The sequence below is a fragment of the Anomaloglossus baeobatrachus genome, chromosome 7 (genome assembly GCF_048569485.1).
Source record: "Anomaloglossus baeobatrachus isolate aAnoBae1 chromosome 7, aAnoBae1.hap1, whole genome shotgun sequence".
Classification (NCBI taxonomy): Eukaryota; Metazoa; Chordata; class Amphibia; order Anura; family Aromobatidae; genus Anomaloglossus; species Anomaloglossus baeobatrachus.
Window position 1 is genome coordinate 224628152 of NC_134359.1, and position 24935 is coordinate 224653086.

Genomic DNA, 24935 nt, shown 5'->3' on the forward strand with positions numbered 1-24935 from the left:
TCTCAAGACTATCAAGAGATTCTAAAGAGAAATGTGCTGCCCAGTGTCAGAAAGCTTGGTCTCAGTTGCAGGTCATGGGTTTTGCAACAGGATAATGACCCAAAACAAATAGCTAAAAACACCCAAGAATGGCTAAGAGGAAAAAATTGGACTATTCTGAAGTGGCCTTCTATGAGTTTTGACCTAAATCCTATTAACCCCTTCAGCCCCGGGGCACTTTCCGTTTTTGCGTTTTTGTTTTTTTGCTCCCCTTCTTCCGAGAGCCGTAACTTTTTTATTTTTCCGTCAATCTTGCCATATGAGGGCTTGTTTTTTGCGGGACAAGTTGTACTTTTAAATGAAACCATACGTTTTGCCATATGGTGTACTGGAAAACAGCAAAAAAATTCCAAGTGTGGAAAAACTGCAAAAAAAGTGTGATGGCACAATAGTTTTTGGGATGTTTTATTCACGGTGTTCACTATATGGTAAAACTGATGTGTGGGTATGATGCCTGAGGTCGGTGCGAGTTTGTAGACACCAAACATGTATAGGTTTACTTGTATCTAAAGGGTTAAAAAAAATTCACAAGCTTGTCCAATAAAAGTGGCGCACATTTTGCGTCATTTTCCGAAAACAGTAGAGTTCTCATTTTTTGGGATCTATGGCTTAGTGACAGCTTATTTTTTGCGTCTCAAGCTGTCGTTTCTAATGGTACCATTTTTGTGCAGATGCTACGTTTTGATCGCCTGTTATTGCATTTTGCGTAAAACTTGCGGCAACCAAAAAACGTAATTTTGGCGTTTGGAATTTTTTTGCCACTACGCCGTTTACCAATCAGATGAATTGATTTTATATTTTGATAGATCGGGCATTTCTGAACGCGGCGATACCAAATATGTGTATATTTATTTATTTTTTAACCCTTTAATTTTCAATGGGGGGAAAGGGGGGTGATTTGAACTTTTAGGTTTTTTTTTTTTATTTTTTAAAACTTTTTTTTCACTTTTTTTTTTTATTTTACTAGTTCCCCTAGGGGGCTTTAGCGATCAGCAATCCGACCGATATTATCTATCTGCTGATCACAGCTATACAGCTGTAAACAGCAGATTCAGTCACTTCCTGTTTCTCTCTGCTCCCGGCCGAGGGAAAACGAAAGTGAAACTTCATAGCTGCAGGCGTCATCACATGACCCTGTGCTACGATAGCAACCACCGAAAGTCACGTGATCACTCACGTGACTTCCGGTGGGGGTGGCGGTAAGTGAAAATCTTCAACGCGCGTATATACATCTCCCTGCCAGACTTTGGCAGCGAGATGTAAGGGGTTAATGTTACGGGTGGAATGCGATTCCACTCGTAACATGTAGGCACACATGTCAGCTGTTGAAAACAGCTGATGTGTGCCGATCCACGCCGCCTGCCCGCGGCAGGGGGCGGGGCTTAATGGGACACGCTCCATGACGGATATATCCGTCCATGGTCGTGAAGGGGTTAAGCATCTTTGGAAAGAGCTGAAACATGCCGTGTGGAAAAGGCAACTTTCAAACATGAGACAACGGTAGCAGTTTGCTCTTGAGGAATGGGCCAAAATACCTGTTGAGAGGTGCAGAAGTGTCATTGACAGGTACAGGAATCGTTTGATTGCAGTGATTGCTTCAAAAGGATGTGCAACAAAATATTAAGTTAAGGGTTCCATCATTTCTGTCCAGGCCTATTTCATGAGTTTTATTTTTTTTTTCAATTCTGTAGAAGCATGGTTGAAAAGCAATGTCTGACTTTCATTTGTTCATTTTCATAGATTTATTATTACTTTTGTCAGATTCAAGTTATTTCTGTAACCATTGTGGGTTTTTCTTTCATTAAATGAGCGGTACCAACAATTGTGACCACGTATGTATTTTTTTACTCTGATCACTGGTCACACCATGCAGTGCTATAGTCATGTACAGCAGCACATGAGATCTGTCAGTGACTCACTGACTGCCTGTAAGACCCTGCTCATAGCTGGCTCTTACAGGCCACCGTACTCTGGGGTCAACCGATGACCTCATGGTAACATGGCAAGGATCAGCATCGCCCGTGGGTGTAAGCTGTCATGTAGAGCTGTCACTGTAGAAATTTCACCTGTGAAGAGGCACTATTTACTTATTCCTCAGCGCCGTTAAAAAGTGTCGCAGAGGAATAAGGCCCCTGAACAACCGCCGCTAAAAGGCGTATCGGTGGACGTTAAGGGGTTAAATGTAAGTCTCCTGCCCCAGTCTTATTTATATAACATATTTGATTTTCTCATTGTGTCTTTCATTTTCAGAACAGCTATTATTATTTAGTAATTATTATAGGGCCTAAATGGGTTCCACTATGTGTCTGTTGTTAGAGAAGACAAAACAACATGTTAAAACTTTTTTCCGTTGTAAGCACAGACACATGACAGAATGCAGACGACAGACTGCAATAACATTCGATGTGGTCCCTCTGCTTCATTTTGCATCAGTTATGCATTGGATACAGTTTTTATAATAAAAGGTTATTCCCATCTTCATCAATGTGCAGTGTAAATATAAGCAATTTTGCACTTTACTGCTTCCTAACATTTTCAACCATTCTTGAAATATTAACACTTTTTCATTTGTTTACAGCTCTTTGTCTAGGAGACCGACCACCACTACTCGACAGCAGAACATGTACAGTGCTTACACTTTCTTTTGCTATTGAGCTTGTGTGTACTGTTTTGAAGCCTAGCCAGAAGCACTGGCGTGTGCTGTGACCTCCTTTTTCCAGCTTTGAGGTTGTGCAGTGCTTACAAGCTAGGAAGCAGCGGTGGTCAGTCTCCCAGGTGTAAGGAAAAGAAAAAAGTGTATCTGAAAGGCTAAAAAATTGTAATAAGCAATAAATTGCAAAAGTGTTTGTTTTTGATTGTTTATGATTATGGGAAAAACCCTTCAATTACATTTGTAATTTCAAAATTCATGTATGAACGCAGCTTTACTCTTTATGTACACATACATGATAGATTATTCTGAAAAGTCCTCTAAAATGACACACGCTTCAAGTCTGTCAGATCAATCAACGCTATATTTTATTTTCTTAAGTGACACATTTGTAGCAAGTTCATTCATGCGGTAATTATATATTCTTTTATTTCTTGCATCTTTGTTGGTCTGCATTTATTTAAAGCACCACTCCAGCGATTTGTTTTATTTCACTGCTGGTGTGGTATCACAAATCCAAGTTCCCTGCCCCTAGTAAAATACTTACCAGACATCGTCTTCTGACATTTTCAGTGCCACTCCAGTCCCATCCCACCATCTTGGGACCGCTGCTCTTGACTGACTGGAAGTAATAGCTAGCAGTCGCAAGCTCTCAATGTAAGTTTATGTTAGCCTCAATCTGGCTCTCCTAGACTTAGGCGGGCTTTGCAAACTACGACATCGCAGGTGCGATGTTGGTGGGGTCAAATCGAAAGTGACGCACATCCGGCGTCGCAGTCAATATCGTAGTGTGCAAATCCTTTGTGATACGATTAACGAGTGCAAAAGCGTCGTTATCGTATCATCGGTGTAGGGTCCGACATTTCCATAATGTCGCTGCAGCGACAGGTACGATATTGTTTCTCGTTCCTGCGGCAGCACACATCGCTGTGTATGAAGCCGTAGGAGCGAGGAACATCTCCTACCTGCGTCCCAGCTGCAATGCGGAGCGGAAGGACGGAGGTGGGCGGGATGTTTACATCCTGCTCATCTCCGCCCCTCCGCTGCTATTGGCCGCCTGCCGTGTGACGTCGCTGTGACGCCGCACGACCCGCCCCCTTAGGAAGGAGGTGGGTCGCCGGCCAGAGCGACGTCACAGGGCAGGTAAGTGCGTGTGAAGCTGCCATAGCGATAATGTTCGCTACGCCAGCAATCACAATATATCGCATCTGCGACGGGGGCGGGGACTATCATGCTCGGCATCGCAGCATCGGCTTGCGATGTTGCAGCGTGCAAAGTACCCCTTACACTGAGAATCTAGTTCTGGAAGGTCACAAAGTGCAGAAGACTGCTGGAGCAGCACTAGGAACAGAAGAAAACAGCTGGTAAGTGTATTACTAAGAGCAGGAAACTTACATTATTGTTACCATTGCAGTAGTATAATAATAATTGAAAATTTGAATTGAAAAAAACAACAACGCTGGAATGGTGCTTTACTCCATCACATATGACATTAATTAACTTAAAGCACCACTCCAGAGGTTTTTTTTTTTTTTTTTCAGCAATGGAGTAGTGCTTTAAATCAAAGTTCCTTGTCCCCGGTCTTATAAGTCACCCTCCGGCATTTTCATCCTTTTTTCAGCACCGCTCCGGTCTGTGACACCATTTTTACCCATAACGTCTAACTGGACGCAAGTCAGATGTTACGTCACAAGTGCTTTATATATTTCTATGATAGCCATAATGAGGCTCCTATAGACTTGTATTGAGTTGTGATCTCCGGAAATGCCATATGAAACACTGGAGCTGCCAGCAAGTAACAAATCACAGGAGACCAAGCAAAGCAGTGGTGATAGAAGATGAAGACGGCAGCAGGTGAATATAAGACAAGGAGCAGCGGACTTATATTTAAAGCACCACTCCAGTGGTGAAATAAAAAAAATGATGGAGTGGTGCTTTAAAGGGAACCTGTCATAGGAATCATGCTGCCCCAACAACATGTACCACAAATCAGACACTGGCTGTGTTATTGCTGCCGTGTATATTTTACTCTGATATAATAATAATAATAATAATAATAATAATAATAATCAAACAGATTTCAAAAAACTGGCTAGGGATTAGGGGCAAATTCATTAAAGATTTAAAAAGTTGCAAACTTTTTGCACAAGTGGGAGATATTCACTTTTGTTTTCGACTTTTGACACTTTTTTTTGACAGTTTTACTCTGCCAAAATGGACAGAGCTAGGGCAGAACGGGACATAGCTTCATCCTTTTGTATCATTCATAAAAAATGCCAACACTTTGTACTCCAGAAATGCTACTCCAGTCACTGAATGGAGTAGCATTTCTGGCGCACGCCATTCAAAAAAAATTAACAAGTTGTTCTAAAGTAAGCAAAAGGATAATAATACAGATCACTATTTGCCAAAGAGAACAAAATCCTCTTATCGAAAGACTTTCATTAAAAAAATAACTTTTATTTTTTTATTACTAATATCAAAAGAATGGTGTACAAAATTTAAAAACACTTAGTGCAGAGATACGGATATGAATTTAATTCTCCCTCTTTAAAAGTAAGGCAAATGATCATTTAGATAAAGTCCTATTTTCATCTTACTATTATTAGTTGTATTTTTTCAAGCAATCATTTAGATAAAGTCTGATTCTCTTATTATTATTAGTTATGTTTTATGCGACCACTGGCAGAACGGCAGCAGATGTACTGAGGATTAGTGATGGGCGGACCCGGATTGTAAAAGTCAGTTTCAAATGTATCCAGGTATTCTCAATGAGGATCAATATCAATGTTAGTATCCCTGCTATAGCCTGTTAAAAATATACTGGTAGTTATATTTTTTTTAAAGTCAGTCATGTGTACCAGATTCCCTACAGGAAACACTTCCCTGTCCCCACCAAGAGGACGACTCTCCATGTCCAACTCCTCCCTCACCTCCTCCTACTTTTTGGGCTATCCACATTGATCAGACGGGATAAAGCTGGTGTGGGTATTACCCTCTGTAACGCAGGCAAGCATCTTCTGTTCCTCCTTGTGATCACTTAATCTGTGCTGGGAAGCAGAGATAGTGCTGGGCTATTTAAGTATCACCCTCTGTACTCTCTTCCTCCATCTTCACCTAGTGCGCATGCAAAGCTTCCTTTTTAACTGTCAGCAGTGAGTGTTTGAGTAGACACAATAACAGGATGGTCAAGCTGATTCTGTCATCATCGCAGCACACCATTTTGGTTGATTCCTCAAAGTTTTGTAGAACCTCACAGATGTCAGACATCCATGTCCATATGTTGGTTCTTATGTGCAGAGGCTGACCAGAATACCGATGGGCATATTGTAGCTGGTATTCAACTACTGCCCTCTGCTGCTCACAAAGCCTTGCCAACATGTGCAATGTGGCGATCCAGCGGGTGGGCATATAACACACTAGTTGATAAGCTGGCACTTGCAAGCCCTGTTACAGCACTGCCAGACCAGCAGCAGCTGTAGCTGACTTGCGGAAATGGGTGCACAGGCGGCGTACCTTTACAAGTAGCTCAGGCAAATTTGGGTAGGTTTTCAGAAACCACTGAACGACTAAGTTGAGCACATGGGCCAGGCATGGTATGTGTGCGAGCTTGGCAACCTAGAGACGCCACCAGGTCACAGGAACTATCACACACAACCATGCCTCGTTGAAGGTTTAGCAACAAGAGCCACAGATCTGTTTGGTCTGTTAGAGCTTTCCACAACTCTGCGGTGATGTGATGTTTGTAACCTAAAGAAATTCATTTTAGCAGAGCCTATTGCGCTTCACAGAGGCAGTGTTGGAGTCGTTCCAGCTTGCCACTGATAGGGTCAACAATTCAGGGATGGATGATGAGTAGAGAAGGAGGTGCAGGAACTAGTGAAGGATGTGGGGGAAACCCTGATAGAACTAGGACCCGCAATCCTAAGCATCAGTAGCCCATGAGGCCTTCCCAGGTCCAATTCGGTCCTGGCCTTTTCAAGGTTCAGCCACTTTGCAGTCAGGGAAATGTAGCATTGCTGGCCACAAGCACTTGTCCAAGTATTGGTTGCTAAGTGAACCTTCCCATTAACTTTGTTGGTCAGGGCAAGAGTGAGGTTATGGGACACGTACTTGTCTAAGGCGGAGACAGCACAACAGGAGAAATAATTGTGGCTAGGGACCGAGTGACGGCCGCCGTCATGAGGTTGAGGAAAGCCTCAGTGTCCACAAGACTAAACACTAACATTCAGATCAGGCAGTCAATTTGGGATAAATTTAAAAGAAGGATTGCAATACACACTGGAAGACCTGGAAGACACACAAAGGAGGGCCTCAAAATACATTTTTGGCCAATTTTAAAGAGAGGGGGACTGCTACACTTGTAATGCCTGTGCACTATGGGCAAAGCCTATCAAAAACTTAAAAGAGGGATTGCAACACACCCTGGAAGACATGTAGAAGAGGGCCTCAATACATTTTTGGACAATTTTTGAAAAGAATTTGACTTCTACACTGGTAACGCCTATGTACTAAGTGCAAGGATAGAATAGATGTAAGCCTGAAAAAGACTTTTGGTTTTATGTTGCAGCAATTAAAGACCATATAAATCTCACTAGAGAGGATAATCATCCAAAAAAACAAGAAAACAGCAAATATTTATTCAAATTGTTTTAAAAAAATAGATATGTAGAATTAAAACTATATAGAATAATACCCATACAGTCACATAGCAGACAGATGTCATATGAAGGTAACCAAACTAAGTGAAATACTGGGTTGGATAGTGAGTGATAACCGGGTGTATAGATATCGTAGTGCCACATGTAGTACAGTGGCAATAATTACGGAGCCAGAAGTTATAGGGCAAGGGCCTAGTACTTCCCTAGGCTTATTCCTGCCTAACAGCTGTGGTTAAAACACCTTACTGTTTTAGGTGCCCCCGTTCCGCGTCGGCTGACCCTGGTTGTCACTACTACTATCCAATATTAAATACTAACACCAACACCCGTAAAGCAAACCTTGCTGAGAAAACTGTCAAATAGTCAGCAATATGACAAATAAGAGAAATCCACAGTTAGCTTGTCTGCTGGGGTAAACAATTTTTTTCCAATATCTATGGTCATATTATTATAATTCCCATAACTGTGGAATGACAGGGCCTATATGACAAGATAGAAAAACCCCAATTTACTTATCTGCTGTGGTAATCAACCATCCCAACTCGTTTCCCGCTTTGAAGTTCTCGGGGTTTATCAGGGGATATTAACAGGACTTGAAAATGTCCAGCAATTATTCCACCTCTGCTAGAATAAAGGCCCTGTCACACACACACAGATAAATCTTTGGCAGATCTGTGATTGCAGTGAAATTATGGACATATTGTTCCATTTGTACACAGCCACAAACCTGGCACTGATTGTCCACAATTCCACTGCAACCACAGATCTGCGGCAGATTTATCTGTGTGTGACAGGGCCTTAAGTCTAGGGGAGTACTAGGTCCTTGCCCTATAACTTCTGGCTCCGTAAATATTGCCACTGTACTAGCTGTGGCACTACAATATCTATACACCCGGTTATCACTCACTATCCAACCTAGTATTTCACCTGGTTTGGTCACCTTCATATGACATCTGTCTGTTATATGACTGTATGGGTATACTCTATATGGTTTTAATACTACATATCTATTTTTATTTTTATTTTTTTTTAAATTTGAATAAATACTTGTTTTTAGAGAACTGTTTTATCTTGCAGCAGCAAGGATTGTAAGACTACAATCTCTGCCTATATGCTTCTAATACACTATCCCTTCCCTACAATTTGAGGCTATACATGCTTATAAGATTCCTCAATGGTCCCCCTTTCTGGTATATCTGGCCAGTTTAGGGGACCTTTGAACGCGGAATACTGATATAATTATGACGCAGACTTGGCTACGTTATAATATATGCATGTGTGATGCGACCCCCTTGCATATTGGTGGGGTATATACGGTATGAACTTATACATGCATATTCTATCAGAACTGTGTTTGCCTAGTGGAATATCATGTCAGGCTATTTATAACCGTCCCTTTACATGGTTTAGGGGCGTGTTTTTCCCTGTGAAGGAAGTAGTGATGTGGTGTATCACGTGCCTCATCACATGTTAATGTTATATGATGTGACCTGATCTTGCCTCCTCACCACCCAGAGGGGTTAGATAATTGTGATCCATGTGTGCCTATTTGAGCCTTGCCAGGATGTATGGCCGATTAGGGCATGCAATGGGCGTTTTGGTTCTTCCTCCTAGCCCGACTGGATGCCCTGGGGGCGTGCCCCCGCACTGTAGCGTCCCTCTGATTCTAGCGATGACGCGGCGTATCACGTGATTGACCACGTGGTGCTGTTTGCACCACGTGACGCGGTCCAAGCCTCGTTCTCACACAGTGTCCTTACACTGCATCGCTTCTTTGAATCTAGCGGTGACGCGGCAGATCACGTGTCCGATCACGTGGTGCTGTTTGCACCACGTGACGCGGTACAAGCCTCACTCTCGCACACTCAACCCGGAAATGCGATGCACGCACCGGGAGTATGGAGTCTGCACGATAGAGGAACGCTATGACACGTGTTACCCAGTGGGAATGACCCTCCTAAAAGGGTGGTGAGTGCTTATTTATTTATTTGATTACCTGTGATCATTGAGTGCACCTGATTGGAGGCCGTTTGGATTGGCTGTGTGGGCCCTGACTATACGTTTATAAGTCGCCACTTATGGGGCTAACGGTTTGCAGCATTTGGTGTCTGGACCCTGCAGGTGCCACACCATCTTTTGGCCCTCTACATTTTTCTTTTATGCCCGGTCCCCTGAGGAGTCACCTTTCTGTGACGAAACGCATCGGGAGGCATGTGGGGCGGTTGTGCACAAGGATATAGGTTCAGATGTGGACCGTCCTTGTGAGGACGGGAGTCAAGGGGGTTTAGGGCAAGTCACATCAAGCCCGGATTCCAAGCCCCGCTGTGACCCCTCCAATGTGGAAATGCTGTGCTAAATTTTGGAAGATCATCTAAATGGGTGAGATCTTTCCATATTTTTTGCTTTATATGTGTGTTTACTAATCAAAAAGAGGTAAAAGGCTATATCCTGTTGCCGATAACTGTGGGACTGACATACCTAATGTTATATATATATAGATTGTATGTTGATAGTAGGACCACTGTCCTTCATCCCCTGTTTTACCGTGCACAATGACAGTCTGACCACATTACCTTAAACACACATGCTTGTTATCCCCTTACGGTAACTGTCCAAGGGCACCCCGACTCAATGTGGGAATACGGGCCTTTGGCTACCCGCAGGGTGATCCAAAGTGTATTTTTTAATATATAACACAATTTTAATGAGTAAGATTAAAAGCTAAGTTTTATATTTATTTCTCACTGGTGCTGTCTATTGATCCAAGTTGTGAACTTTGTCCCCGCAGAATCATCAACGGGTGATTCTATTTGCTAAATACCACTGCCTATCCAGCCACAAACTATGAGGCCACTGTTAGGGATGAGGTTACTATGTGTCGTGTATGAGTTCCCTGTGTTTTAGAAATGACCCCCATACATCTGAAGTCACTATATGTGAGACATGAGGTGATTTTCTACAAGGGCACTACCAGTTTAGAATTATGTAATTATAAGGACTGAGGTGACTACTTATAAGGAATGAGATCATTATCTATGAAAGAGGTCATAAGGTCACTATTTATGAGGTATCAAGTCGCTCTATGAACTATAACATAAGAGGTCACTATAAATTAGGAAGGAGGACACTATCTATGAGATATGAGGTCACTGCTTATGAGGGATGAGGTAATATCTTTCAGGGATGAGGTCACAGCTTATGAGGTATAAGCTATATATGACGTCACTGCTTATTAGAAATGAGGTAATTATCTCTGAGATATGAGGTCACTGCTAATTAGGGATGAGGTAATTATCTATGAGGAATGAGGTCGCTATACAGTATGTCTGGCATGATGTCACTATGTATAATGTCACTACTTATTGGATACGAGCTCATTCTTTCCTCTTAAAGATAATTAAAACTAAAGTCCATACTGTTGCTAAACAGGACATAACATATTAATAAGCTATAATGGTTCTGGGGACCGTGGGGACCGGTGCACGGCAGTGTGAACTCTCGTCTACAGTGTGTATGCGTCTAACTCGGTATGTGAGAGAATCGCCGCGTCCCTCACTACGGTGAGCGGTGAGAGTCCGCGCATGCGCAGAGCTCTGGTCTCTACTCCGCTCTACATAGCAGTGCAGATTGAGGAGAGCGCAGAGACGGAGTGTACACAGAGCAGCATGGACGGTGAGTACACACTACTCTGCACTGTGCTCCATAGAGATGCATTGGCTGTGCTGCCCCCTGCACCACTTGTGTGCCACACTGCTGCCTGCCACCCCTATACGTGTATTAGTTTCTATTTCAGTCTTATTCTTCTTGTTGCACCTTGTTCTGCTTCTTATTGACTGTTCTTAATGCATTTACTTTCTTCTCTTTTATGTGACTCATGTGTGCAGTACTGGATCCCAGGAGATCTCTGTCTTCTATTATTGTAAAACTTTAAGAATTGTCGGTCAGTGACAATACTGCAAAACAAAATGTCATGATGACTGCCAAGTGTGATTCCAAAATTGTATATGGCCTTTGTTTTCCTTCCGGGAGTTCTACTTAAGGGTTAAACCCAAGGCGCATCAGCAGAGCAGACTGCGGGGGCGTTGGGCATTGTTTACACACCTATGTTGGTGTAGACGGGTATACCGGACGATTTGTACCCTAATCTCCATAATATGGTAGGGTTGTACGTGTGCGGTGCTGTGTGTCGGGGTCCCTGCCCATGACCGTGTTACCACTTGGCTCACCGTCCAGTTGTGCAGAGTTGGAGTGCAGCACGTCTGCCCCACGGTATCGCCCTATGCCCACAGATCTTATGTAGCATTACAAAATCATTTCTCTGTTAGATTCTATGTGAATCCAACCTAAAAAATAATTGTTGCATGTGCTATAATTCTGAAGGTATGAAGGTTTGCTGCCCTACAAGCTATTTCGCACTGTAACCCCGTACATATGGGCGTTTGTGAATCTCATACTACCCTACACACTGAGTTTGTATATAATCCTCTATGTTCTGCCGCCACTTTTCTTAAAAAAAACAAAACAAATAAAAAAAAAATTGAGGCATTTTAATTATTCTGTAAGACAATAAAATGTTGTCTAAAGCTGCACCTCACTACATACAACTACACGTACATACAGGAACACAAAGCAGCTAGGGACATGCTCACCTACAGGCACTTGCTGTATAGAGGCATGCCCATGAACACACATTTACCATTTACATACATACATTCATTCACTAACATGTACACACTCATTACATCTTCATCTTAGCACATACACACACAAATACACGCATACACACGCACACACATACACAAGCACACACATACACGCATACTTACAGACACATACACACATATACGCACCCATGCACACACTGCCACACATACATACGCACACTAAACATTGCGGCCTCATTCAGGTATCTGTTTTTCATGTCCAAGTTCTATCAGAGATTTTCTCGGACAGCACACGCAGCCATTATAATCTTTGGAGTTGTTCACATGTCTACCATGTGTCAACAAAATAATCACCTAGACATATCCATTTTCAATCAGCGTCACGGATCAAATCACCCATACAAGTCTGTGTGTCATATAAATGACGGGGACAGCACACAGATCCCATAAATGTACAGTCTGTATGCTTTCTGTGATTAATATTGCAATGAATTAGAGAAGCTTTGTAATTTATTTGTTTTTAATGCGAGAAAATCACTGATCAAACGCTGATGTTAAAAACGGATATTGACCAATCACTGATAAAAATTAGATCCAAAACACTATGACACGCGAACCATTTTTTTGTGTTCTATAAAAATTTCTGACTTCTTAGTATGTCTAATTTAAGCCCAGGAATATTATATACCTGTATCTGTCCTGACAATGTAGGGTGGGTACTGGGTAGTTTGAGCACATTTGCTGCCCTGGACCCCCATTCTTCTGGTGACAGTTATGGCCCTATATGTCAGTAAATGGGGGCTGCTTCTTTAAATGGGGGCTGCTCCTTTGACAGAGGGGCACCACATGGCTGCTACAGTGATGAAAGAAGCACTAATTGGCGCACATATTGCGAAAATGTGTATAAGGTGCTGCAGAATGAACAGGGGGTAACTGAGTTTTTCGAAGTAATTTGTAAGCTTTACTTCTGTGTCTGCACTGAGATGTGTGAAGCTTTTCTTTCTGGCCCTAGTCCAGCCTTGTTTGAAGTGAAAGTGAAACTCGGTCACTGCATGTTGCATGTAGCTCATTCTGGGCATCCATCCAGGGAGCAGATTAGGGAGTTTCCATGGCCCTGGACGCTGCTACCTGATTTCCCAGAAATGGCTTGACTTCGGAATAGACTTACTCACAGATGACAGCCGTCTTACCTGCAGGGTGTGATCTCTGTGCCTTTGTGTGCAGATAACTATTTATAATATATTTATGAATATTTAAAGAAACATTTGAAAATATTATTTTTGTATCAATACAGATGTGCAGATGCAGTTTAAGTAGTTGTCCTTGTGATCGCTCATTTGTACTTGATTTGCACACTTAGGGTTCGTGCCCACGATCTGCACACACTGTGTCCTGGATGCAGCATGTCCTCTACTCCTGTGGGGCTGCAAGTGCTCTCCGCAGGAGACCACAGCAGCCTGTGACCACGATTAGGGTTCGGGAACCTGCAGAGTCCACCCTATTAGTACAAAAAAACGGCATCTCTGCTTTCATCAACACAGAAATGCATCACCTGAACCACCATCAGTACATTAATACATCACCAGTACCACAATCAATACATGGTACATCATTTGTAATGTTATTCCCATATACATTTATTCGTATGTATGAATATACTCATATATACTCGTATATATGAATGTACTTAACAATAGTTAGGAGATACTGGGAGATGTTGTTATCAGTGATCATGAGACTGCTGGCTATAGACGAACATACAGTAGAATTAGTCAGTATCACAAATAATAATTTACATCCAGGTACTTTTATAGGTGACATTGTCTCTCATCTTTCTTTTCTCATTCTTCATCATGTTTAGGCGCCATGATGACTTTTCACATTCACAGCTTGCCTCTGCAGACTTCTATTTTCTCCGTTCTTCTGCAGCATATCCTGACATGATGCCCTTAAAATAGCAGCGTGATAATAATGCTCCTGAATAATATTTCTCCTACTGTGTGCCTCTGAATAAATAAATGCCTCTCATTGTGTTCCCTGCACAAAATATGACCCCTACACTGTCCTCTTATGATACATTCCCTTCACAGCTCTCTCTTATTATATATTGGGCCTCCTATTTACTGTCCTCTCACACTGTGTCCCCCTAAACTGCCCAGTCTCTATACTGTGCCCCCTCATCACACTCCCCCTTTCCGGCATGTCCCCTCCTTGATGTGCCCTCACACTGTCCACCCCATGTTACCTACTCTCTATACTGCCCGCCTACCACACTACTCAGTCTCTATTCTGTGCCCCCTCACACTTTTCTCCCCCACACTGCCTCCTCACAATATTTCTCTCAATAGTCTTCTAACACATCTCTCCCCTCCCTCATGCAGTCTCCTCTCACACATCCCCTGCTAACCATACTGTTCCCTCGCTTCCTATACTGCATCCACACCCATCCCCTTTGCTCCCCATACTGTGTATGCATGCATTCCCCTCTCTCTTCTCATACTGATTCCTCATATATACCCCCTACTGTGTCCGCACCCATCCCAGATTACTTCCCATTTTGTCTGCATCCATCACCTCCCTTGGTCCCAATACTGTGTCCTCTCTTCCTCCTCGCTCCCCATACTGTGTCTGCATACATTACCACTTTCACTAATTATACTGTTTCCTAATACAATCCCCCCTTGCTTCCAATACTGTGTCCGCACCCATTTACCCCCTTGCTTTCCATACTGTGTCGGCAAATTTCTCCCCCCATACTATTTCTGCATCATTTGCTCCACACACCTTGCTCCTCATACTGTTTTGTCAATGTATTCCACCTCGCTATCCATACTGTATTTGCACCCATCTTTTTCTCTCGTCCCAATTGTGTGTTCAATCTGCCACCCTCCCTTGCTATGTCCACACCCATCCTTCCCCCTTGCTTCCCACACCGTGTCCTAAAATTTCTCCTGCCCTCACTCCACCATACTGTATCTGGATATGGAGCACCCCAGGTGGTCGAGGAAAATACTCGTCGCCGGGCTGGTGAGGGTCAGGGGATGTCACAGGTGGCCCTGCCTGATTTTGCGTCCCCTAGATGTCCAATAAAAGGAAGGGGTGGTGATGAATGATAGTGGAGGTTGATTTCGTGACGCCACCTGCGGTATGCGGCAATGGAATTAGCCGCTGCTGCTGTCACTGTATTCCGGGGCGGATGTTAGTAGCAGCCTGAAGGTGAGGTGTTTCTGCTCCCCACAGGTGGAATGGGCCCTGAGAGGATGATGAGGGGAGTAGTAATGGTGGGTGCTGAAGCGCGGGGCGGCGGCGCCGGGAATGACAGGCGGACACAGTCTCTGCGGGTTCCATGTATTTTACTCAGATTTCTTTAAGTAACCCGATTTCTGCTTCTGAAGCACTGGCCACCGCTGTGATGGGCTCCAGCCGATCCCGAGCAATTCTAGGTTACCGCCGGTGTACCCACTGTGAGTCCTTTTTAGTCGGGGTCCCTCCAATCCCGATGTATGTGACATATGGAACGGGTCGCGGGTGTTTCCTGCACTCACCGCAGACCCTGAAATCCTGTGTAGCTGTAGAGAACCCGGGCTGAGCTGGATGCTCCAAGCCATGGGTCCTATGGCACTCCCAGAAGTGTGAGTAGAAGAAGATTGGACCGAGGTCCTAGGTGCGTCTCACCCCAAGCTGTGCCTGCGGCTAACTGACTGTGTGAAAATGCTCCTTGACCTTTTCCCCAAGTGGTGCCCGCCCCCCAGGTGGCTGTCCCAGTGACCGGGAAAGTCCCATGCTTCGTGATGGCCACCCCCCTATCTACCCCAGGCCATCCTCCCAGTGGGAAGGCACCTGAATGTGTGTGGTTGTGAATGTGAGAATCACCAGCGATTAACCTCTCCTTACCCGGGATGAGCACTACATCTTAAGGGAGATGCAGTACCCTGTGGCCACTGAAGCCTCAGGGGTGCCACACATACATCACCCACTGTGTTTGCACCTATCCCTTTTTTGCCCTCCAAACCATGTCCTCATATTTCTCCCCTCTCACTCCCCAAACTGTGTCAGCAAATCTCCCCCCGTCCCCACGCATTACAATAAATTTTGGGTCTTGAGTGTTATGAAAACAGCATGACAAAGCCAGCTACATTGCCAGGATTTAAAAAACAGCTTAGCTCGCTGATCAATATTTTTGTGACTCCCATTCATTATTTGGGCATTATACAAACAGCGTAGCACGACTGCCCTCTGCAGTTTTAGTTATTGCACCCATGGCGGCTGGGACCTTGAAGCAGTTATTCCTATCTGTTATGACAGACAGATGGAAATGACTATGTAAGTTTAACTTTTAAAGTAGGGGACAACCCCTTTAATCTTCATCCACTAAAGGCTCACCTGCCAGAGCATGTTGATGCTTAGATCTTACATGCTAAACTAAGCAATAATTATCATAGAAATGTATATTGCTAAAGAAGAGATTGGTGCAACAATAGAAAGGTTTGTATCATCTTTTCTGAGAGCGCAGGTATACCTCACCTCTATTTGGGGAGTACCTAAGTAATAAGGAAGGTCTCACAATGTTAGATGCACTGGCTAAACAGGACATATAGAGAAGTTTAATGTAGATAATGTACATGCATCAAGACACTTTTTTAAGTAAATGCCCCTTTCCTTTAAAATTCCCACTAGAGTACGTCCACGTGAGATATGTGTGCTGTGGAATTTCTCCTATAGAAAAACTATAGTGCAGATATGGTGCAACACGTTGAAAAAATGATTCCGGTGTCATGAGTGTTTTGGATCAGTTTGTCATCAGTGTACCATGTGTCTAATTTTACTATTCTTGTCATCTACTTTTCATAGATGAATAAATAAATGACAAAGCGTCTCCTATACATTACAATATTAAATACGGGCCGAACACTGATGGCACAGGGATGCTGTAAGTGTTTTTCACAAATGCAAAGACTTATTTTGTCCCTTTTCATCCGTGATACCATAAAAAAAAGACATGTTCCTGTGAAAAAATACTCACATGTAAATCCATGAAAAAAACCCGTATACAGCATTTTCACGGACGTGTGAGAATGCCTTTTAAACAAACATTAATATAAAACAAAACCAGAACATGGAAGTTCTCATCAGTCACAGATAGCTCTTTACCATTCACAGATGACACAATTTGTGATGGGTGAGTAGTAACTATTCGTGTTTGGATTATTTGTAATGAATCCCAAAGTACTATCCTGCTATTCATCACGAATAGTGAACCTAATGCAAGTCAATGGGGAACCAGAGCATTTTTCTTGTAGTGACAAATACATTACTCGGTTGTTCCTGGTTAAAGGGAACCTGTCACCAGGTTTTTCCCTTATCAGCTGCGGCCACCACCAGTGAGCCCTTATATACAGCATTCTGTATATAAGAGCCCAGGCCGCTCTGTATGACGTCAAAAACACCTTTATTATACTTACCTAGTGGGCGGTCCTGGCCGATGGGTGTCGCTAGTCGCGGATCCGGCGCCTCCTCTCTGCTGCGATCGCTCTTACTTCTCAGACCAGTGTGTTTGATGTGTCCTACGTCATCCACATAGGTCGGCATTGCGGTCCTGCGCAGGCGCACTTTGATATGCCCTGCTGAGGGGAGATCAAAGTATTGTAGTATGCATGCGCAGGTGGTCTTTGACCTTTCCTTGCGTCTGCTCACATGTCTGGTTTTTTACCAGCAGCACACATGACAAAAGCCCAATACAAGTATAATGGTCCATGAAAAACACATACAGCACATAGATGATCTATCTTCATCTGTATCAGAAAAACACTTACAACACACTGATGGTAAACAGGGACAAAACACTGATGACACCGGTACCATTTTGTAACATATGTGTTTTATACGGATGTGTGAAGGAGGTCTAATAAAGAGGAGACCCCTCATCTACTATATCCGTATGCTAATAATTGGACAGGACCTTCAAAGTGTAAACCAATTTGCGAGATCCTTACCAATCAGCAAGTGATGCCATACCCTAGCTTTATGCCATAGCTTTTTAATATAGGACTCAGCTCCTATACTCTTAAGCCCACTTTACACGTTGCAATTAGTTGTACAATCGCATTTGCGATGTGACACGCCCAGGTTGCATACGGGATCTATGAGATTTCACGTTGGTCGTTCATTTGCTGTCACACGTGCGTTAGTAGTCTATGTTAAATTGATCAATGTTATGTGCGATCCTTTAGATCATGTGATCTGTGACGTATGCATTGGGCACCTTTTTTTTTTTTTTTATTTATTGACTTGCCAAGCGTGTGTAATGTGTAGGGATGCGTTTTTACTATGTCATCTGCCATTCAGCTCTGCTACATGGCCGCTGACAGCAGACACAGACAGCCATGTAGCAGAGCTGAATGGCAGATGACAGCAGACACAGACAGAGCCGCACTGTCAGAATGAACTCGGGTGAACTTCACCCGACTTCATTGTCATGCTGCGGCTCTGTCTGTGTCGCGTCCTGATTAGCGGTCACCAGTGAAGGACTCACCGGTGACCTCTAATCTCCTAAATTACTGAAGTTAGCAGCTCTCTCTCATACTCACCAATCCCCGGCGCTGCACGGCATTCACACTGCTCCGGCGGCTTTTACTGTTTTGAAAAAGCCGGCCGCCCATTAAACAATCTCGTATTCCCTGCTTTCCCCGCCCACCGGCGCCTATGATTGGTTACAGTGAGACACGCCCCCACTCTGAGTGACAGGTGTCACACTGCACCCAATCACAGCAGCCGGTGGGCGGGTCTATACTGTGTAGTGAAATAAATAATTAAATAATTAAAAAAAACGGCGTGCGGTTCCCCCCAATTTTAAAACCTGCCAGATAAAGCCATACGGCTGAAGGCTGGTATTCTCAGGATGGGGAGCTCCACGTTATGGGGAGCCCCCCACCCTAACAATATCAGCCAACAGCCGCCCAGAATTGCCGCATACATTATATGCGACAGTTCTGGGACTGTACCCGGCTCTTCCCGATTTGCCCTGGTGCGTTGGCAAATCGGGGTAATAAGGAGTTATTGGCAGCCCATAGCTGCCAATAAGTCCTAGATTAATCATGTCAGGCGTCTATGACACACCCTCCATGATTAATCTGTAAATTACAGTAAATAAACACACACACCCGAAAAAATCCTTTATTAGAAATAAAAACACAAACATATACCCTGGTTCACCACTTTAATCAGCCCCAAAAAGCCCTCCTTGTCCGGCGTACTCCAGGATGCTCCAGCGTCGCTTCCAGCGCTGCTGCATGGAGGTCACCGGAGCTGCAGCAGACACAGCCGCTCCGGTCACCTCCACGCAGGTAATGAAGACAGCCGCGCGATCAGCTGCTGTCACTGAGGTTACCCGCTGTCACTGGATCCAGCGGTGGCCGCGGGTAACCTCAGTGACCGCTCAGCTGATCGCGCTACTCACCGCCGCTCCTATCACCTCCACGCAGCAACTGAGGTGAGTAGCGCGATCAGCTGAGCTGTCACTGAGGTTACCCGTGGCCACCGCTGGATCCAGTGACAGCGGGCAACCTCAGTGACAGCTCAGCTGATCGCGCGGCTGTCTTCATTACCTGCGTGGAGGTGACCGGAGCGGCGGTGTCTGCTGCAGCTCCGGTGACCTCCATGCAGCAGCGCTGGAAGCGACGCTGGAGCATCCTGGATTACGCCGGACAAGGAGGGCTTTTTGGGGCTGATTAAAGTGGTGAACCAGGGTATATGTTTGTGTTTTTATTTCTAATAAAGGATTTTTTCGGGTGTGTGTGTTTATTTACTGTAATTTACAGATTAATCATGGAGGGTGTCTCATAGACGCCTGACATGATTAATCTAGGACTTATTGGCAGCTATGGGCTGCCAATAACTCCTTATTACCCCGATTTGCCAACGCACCAGGGCAAATCGGGAAGAGCCGGGTACAGTCCCAGAACTGTCGCATATAATGTATGCGGCAATTCTGGGCGGCTGTTGGCTGATATTGTTAGGCTGGGGGGCTCCCCATAACGTGGAGCTCCCCATCCTGAGAATACCAGCCTTCAGCCGTATGGCTTTATCTGGCTGGTTTTAAAATTGGGGGGAACCGCACGCCGTTTTTTTTAATTATTTAATTATTTATTTCACTACACAGTATAGACCCGCCCACCGGCTGCTGTGATTGGGTGCAGTGTGACACCTGTCACTCAGAGTGGGGGCGTGTCTCACTGTAACCAATCATAGGCGCCGGTGGGCGGGGAAAGCAGGGAATACGAGATTGTTTAATGGGCGGCCGGCTTTTTCAAAACAGTAAAAGCCGCCGGAGCAGTGTGAACGCCGTGCAGCGCCGGGGATCGGGGATCGGTGAGTATATGAGAGAGGGGGATAGACTGACATGGACAGAGAGTGAGGGACAGAGATAGTGACCGACTGACAGAGATTAGTGACTGACAGACATTGTGAAGCGCTTCAGAACGCAGCTTTTCAGCTGCGCTCTGAAGCGGACCTTTTTTAAGCTGCGGTGCAGAGCGCACACCTGCGCACATAGCATCAGACACCAAAATCGTATGAGGGATGTCACACGTTACAATTGACTAGGTTCGTGCAACAAAACGCTCAATTCTAGAGAATGATACGATGTGTTTGCGATCAACGGTTTTGCGTTCAATCCTGATCGCAAGTAGATGTCACACGCAGATACCTCACAAACGATGCCGGATGTGCGTCACTTACAACTTGACCCCAACGACAGATTGTGAGATATATTGAAGCGTGTGTAGCGGGCTTTAGATAGAAGCTGATCTTGAGCACTGGCTGCTACACATTGAACTGTGCTATCAGAGCTGTGCATTGTTTACATACGGATGCAATGGAGCTACCGTAATAGCAGCTGATCAGTGAAGGCATTGGACCCCCACCAATCTGTTATTGATAAGTTATCATATAGGCAGTGGCGTAACTAGAATTTGATGGGCCCTGGTGCAAACTTTGGACCGGGGCCCCCCTCCATGTACACAACACTTAGGGTACGGGATAATGATGCTGACACTTGGCTTTTACCCACAGCACCCAGGTTTCCCATGATCTAAAATCCCTCTATCAGCACCCTGCTTTCCCATGCTCTGTCATACATCTTTCCCTCAGCACCCAGCTTTCCCATATCAGAGCATGGGAAAGCTGGGTGCTGAGAGATGTATAGCAGATCATGGGAAAGCTGGGTGCTGAGAGATGTATAGCAGAGCATGGGAAAGCTGGGTGCTGAGAGATGTATAGCAGAGCATGGGAAAGCTGGGTGCTGAGAGATGTATAGCAAAGCATGGGAAAGCTGGGTGCTGAGAGATGTATAGCAGAGCATGGGAAAGCTGGGTGCTGAGAGATGTATAGCAGAGCATGGGAAAGCTGGGTGCTGAGAGATGTATAGCAGAGCATGGGAAAGCTGGGTGCTGAGAGATGTATAGCAGAGCATTGGAAAGAGCCCTTTTCCCTCAGCACAAAACATTCTCATCCCATACTTGTATCTTTTTCCTCCCTCATATATAGTTCTCCAAATACTATAATGGCCCCCACATAGCCTTCCATATAGTATAAAGGGTCCCACATAACCCTTTATATATTAGAATGCACCCCCATAGTCCTCCATGTATTATAATGCATTTCCCATAGTTCTCCATATTTTATACTGCACCACAGTCCCCCATGCTTTATAATGCACCCCCACAGACCATGTGTAAGGTAGCCTCCATAGTCCTCCATATATTATAATGTAGCCCCCATAGTCCTATATGTATTATAATGCAGCCCCATAGACCTCCATGTATAATGCGCTGCTATAGTCTATGTGTAAGGTGTCCTTCATGTTTATTATGCAGTCACATAGATCTCCATGTATCATGCAGCAAGCACCCCCAGGCCTCCATGTATTATGCAGCCAGTCCCACCAGGGCCTCCATGTGTCATGCAGCCAGCCCCACCAGGTGTCATGCAGCCAGCCCCCCCAGGGCCTCTATGCGTCATGCAGCCAGCCCCCCCAGGGCCTCTATGCGACATGCAGCCAGCCCCCCCCAGGGCCTCCATGTGTCATGCAGCCAGCCCCCCCAGGGCCTCCATGTGTCATGCAGCCAGCTTCCCCAGGACCTCCATGTGTCATGCAGCCGCCCCCCCCCAGGGCCTCCATGTGTCATGCAGCCAGCCCCCCCAGGGCCTCCATGTGTCATGCAGCCAGCCCCCCCCAGGTGTCATGCAGCCAGCCCCCCCAGGGCCTCCATGTGTCATGCAGCCATCCCCCCCAGGGCCTCCATGTGTCATGCAGCCAGCCCCCCCCAGGGCCTCCATGTGTCATGCAGCCAGCCCCCAGGGCTTCTATGTGTAATGCAGCCTGCCAGCCAGCCCCACCAGGGCCTCCGTGTATCATGCAGGCAGCTTCCCCGGGCCTATATGTGTCATGCAGCCAGCAAAATAAAAAAACAAGTACCTCTCAGCTCCTTCTGACCCCTGCGACTGCGGTAGTTATGCCCCTGCCCCCATATGTCACACACCCTGCTCCCTATACAGCCTGCACCCCCATATCACACACACACCCTGAACCACATATCTCACCCTGCCCGTACCCCAACTTACCCCTCTCAAACACTCTGCACCCTTCACATGCTTCTGTCACAGTCTGCAGCCCTCATATCCCACTCACCCTGCAGCCCCTCCCCTCATGTCCCCTCTTTTCTCATTACCACTCATGTGTTCGAAGTATCTTCTCCTGCTTTCTCCCCGGCATCCTGTGTCTCCTCCCACACAGTCACATGGGCGTGACATCATCGCAGGTCCTGGTAGGGATGGTTTCCGTCTGCCGTGCAGGAGCACATCTCCTCTGCAGCAGGTCAGGAACGCCTGGTGGCCTCTCCAGGTCAGGGGCCCCTCTGCCCCCCTGCAGACACTGGGCTCCCTGACTCACAGGCCGGCCCCCTAACGGTCGCGCAGTCGGCCACTACATAGTGGCACTACACATAGGGGCCCGGCAGCCGGCTCTGCAGAGAGGCTGCCGGGCCCCTATAACCCTGCGGGCCCGGTCGCAGTGGCGACCTCTGCGACCGCGATCGTTACGCCCCTGCATATAGGTCATCAACATTACATGCTTGGACAACTCCTTGAACTTCTTAAATAGATCATTTCTTTGAGCAACAAGGCCAAAGTGTCCATATTGTCAATCGTTGTTATGGCAATCAGACAAACCACGTGCCCAATGAATGGTTCTTCGACGGGAGGAAGTCAGCCAGCAACGTCAATCGTGTGGTTCCCCAGCTAAACAAATGCCCAGGGGGTTATTTATTGAAAAGTTTTAACATATAAGTCAATGTACCCCAACACTCATTGGTCAATTTCAACACTATTGTATAATGATTGGTTACACCCTTGTTTATTATTTATACTAACTGGTTCATTTGGGATATGACATAAATCAGAGACCACCTGATTCAAATAGATGCCAAGATAATATTCCTGGCATGCTGCATATTCTAAGATGGTCTTTATCTTGTTCTTACATAGTCTATGGACTTTTTAATATCAGCTTATGTAATATGGAACATGCAGAGTCATGCCATGTGCATCAAGGGCCACTCAGGGGCTGCGACTGAGGGGCCCGGTCTGCGCCCGCTCACCCTGCTGCCTCCCCCGCTACCCGTATCGGTTGCTGCTACCCCGCCACTAGGCCTGCTATCCCCACCACCGGTAGCGGAGCTCCGTCCGTCCGCCCTGGAGGGCCAGCCTGCATGCGATTTCCGCAGACGACCCGCACCGCTGCCGTGGAAGACCCAGCGAGAGGTGCCCATCCGCGAAGAAGAACCGTCGGCACCGGAAGTGGCCGCACCCAAGACCGTCCCGGCTCCGGTAGTCCGTCCGGTCCAGAAGGAGGCGGAGGTCCAGCCGGTGAGGATCCCTGTTCCCAAACCTCGGCTGAGGCTGCGCCGGGTCGCCGCTGCGAGGCAGCACCCCAGGCCACGTCACCGTGGGACCTTCCAAAAAGGGCGCCAGTTGTGGGCACCGTGAAGGAAGTCCTGCGGGGGCAAGCAGACGCCCCTTACTGGGACAGGGAGCCGAACTCGCTGGGCCGTGAAATCGCTGAAAGAGAGCGCCAGAGGGCTGAGATGGTGGCCCGTACCATCCGTGAGAAGGACCACCTCCGAAATGCCACCTTCCGGGTACGGGGCCCGGTGTACGAGGGGCAGGTCCGGAGATTTGACCCTCACAGGGAGTACAGCTTCATATACGAACCGGGCCTGGAGGCCGAAGTGTTTGTAGCCCGCCGGGATGTACATGCCCATCTGCCGACGGGTCACCCGGGTCGTGACCTGCTGCAAGGAGACCTGGTGGTCTACACTCGACACTGCGGGGAGAGGGGCTGGTATGCCCTCAATGTGAAGGTGAGGGAGGGCCGCAGTTTCCAGGCGCAGTCCCAGTCCCCTCCCCCACCTCGCTGTCAGGATGTCGAGGTGGAAAAGGTCTACGAAGAAGTCAACCTAAAGTGAAGGCAGCGGTCCACCGTTGCACCCTGTTGTCCCCGTTGGGACCCTCAGCACTTTGTTTCTTCCGTTAAATGAAAATTAATCAATCCGAAAAATCACCTGATTACCGTCCGAGAAGAGAACCGTCCCCGTTGGGACTGGAGTTGTCCCAGTTGTTAACCCCTCCATACCCACATGAGAAACTCCTCATGGACATGGCCGAGAACTGGCAGGCCACCCACGAACTTGTGGGGTTGTAAATAATGTTGTGGGATGGATACCGTTGCCGCCTCCGGAGAGGCTGATTTGGAGGATGGGCCTGGAGGAAAGTGATGGCCCAGTCCCACCACTACCGAAACCGGTGGCGATCCTCCGGGGGTCATCGGTTCCCCCTTGGATGTGGGGTCCCCCTGAAGTGACAGTC

The 24935-nt window shown here is 46.1% G+C and overlaps 1 protein-coding gene across 1 annotated transcript in view; it reads left to right on the plus strand.

Annotated features, from left to right (window-relative positions):
- The first annotated feature begins 10969 nt into the window (after positions 1-10969).
- Positions 10970-24935, plus strand: part of CIITA (class II major histocompatibility complex transactivator) — a 116975-nt gene continuing 103009 nt past the window's right edge. Inside the window, exon 1 of the mRNA XM_075317915.1 lies at positions 10970-11022. Within this exon, the coding sequence (XP_075174030.1) occupies positions 11016-11022 (7 nt within the window). The 5' untranslated portion in view covers positions 10970-11015. The remainder of the gene's footprint in view (positions 11023-24935) is intronic.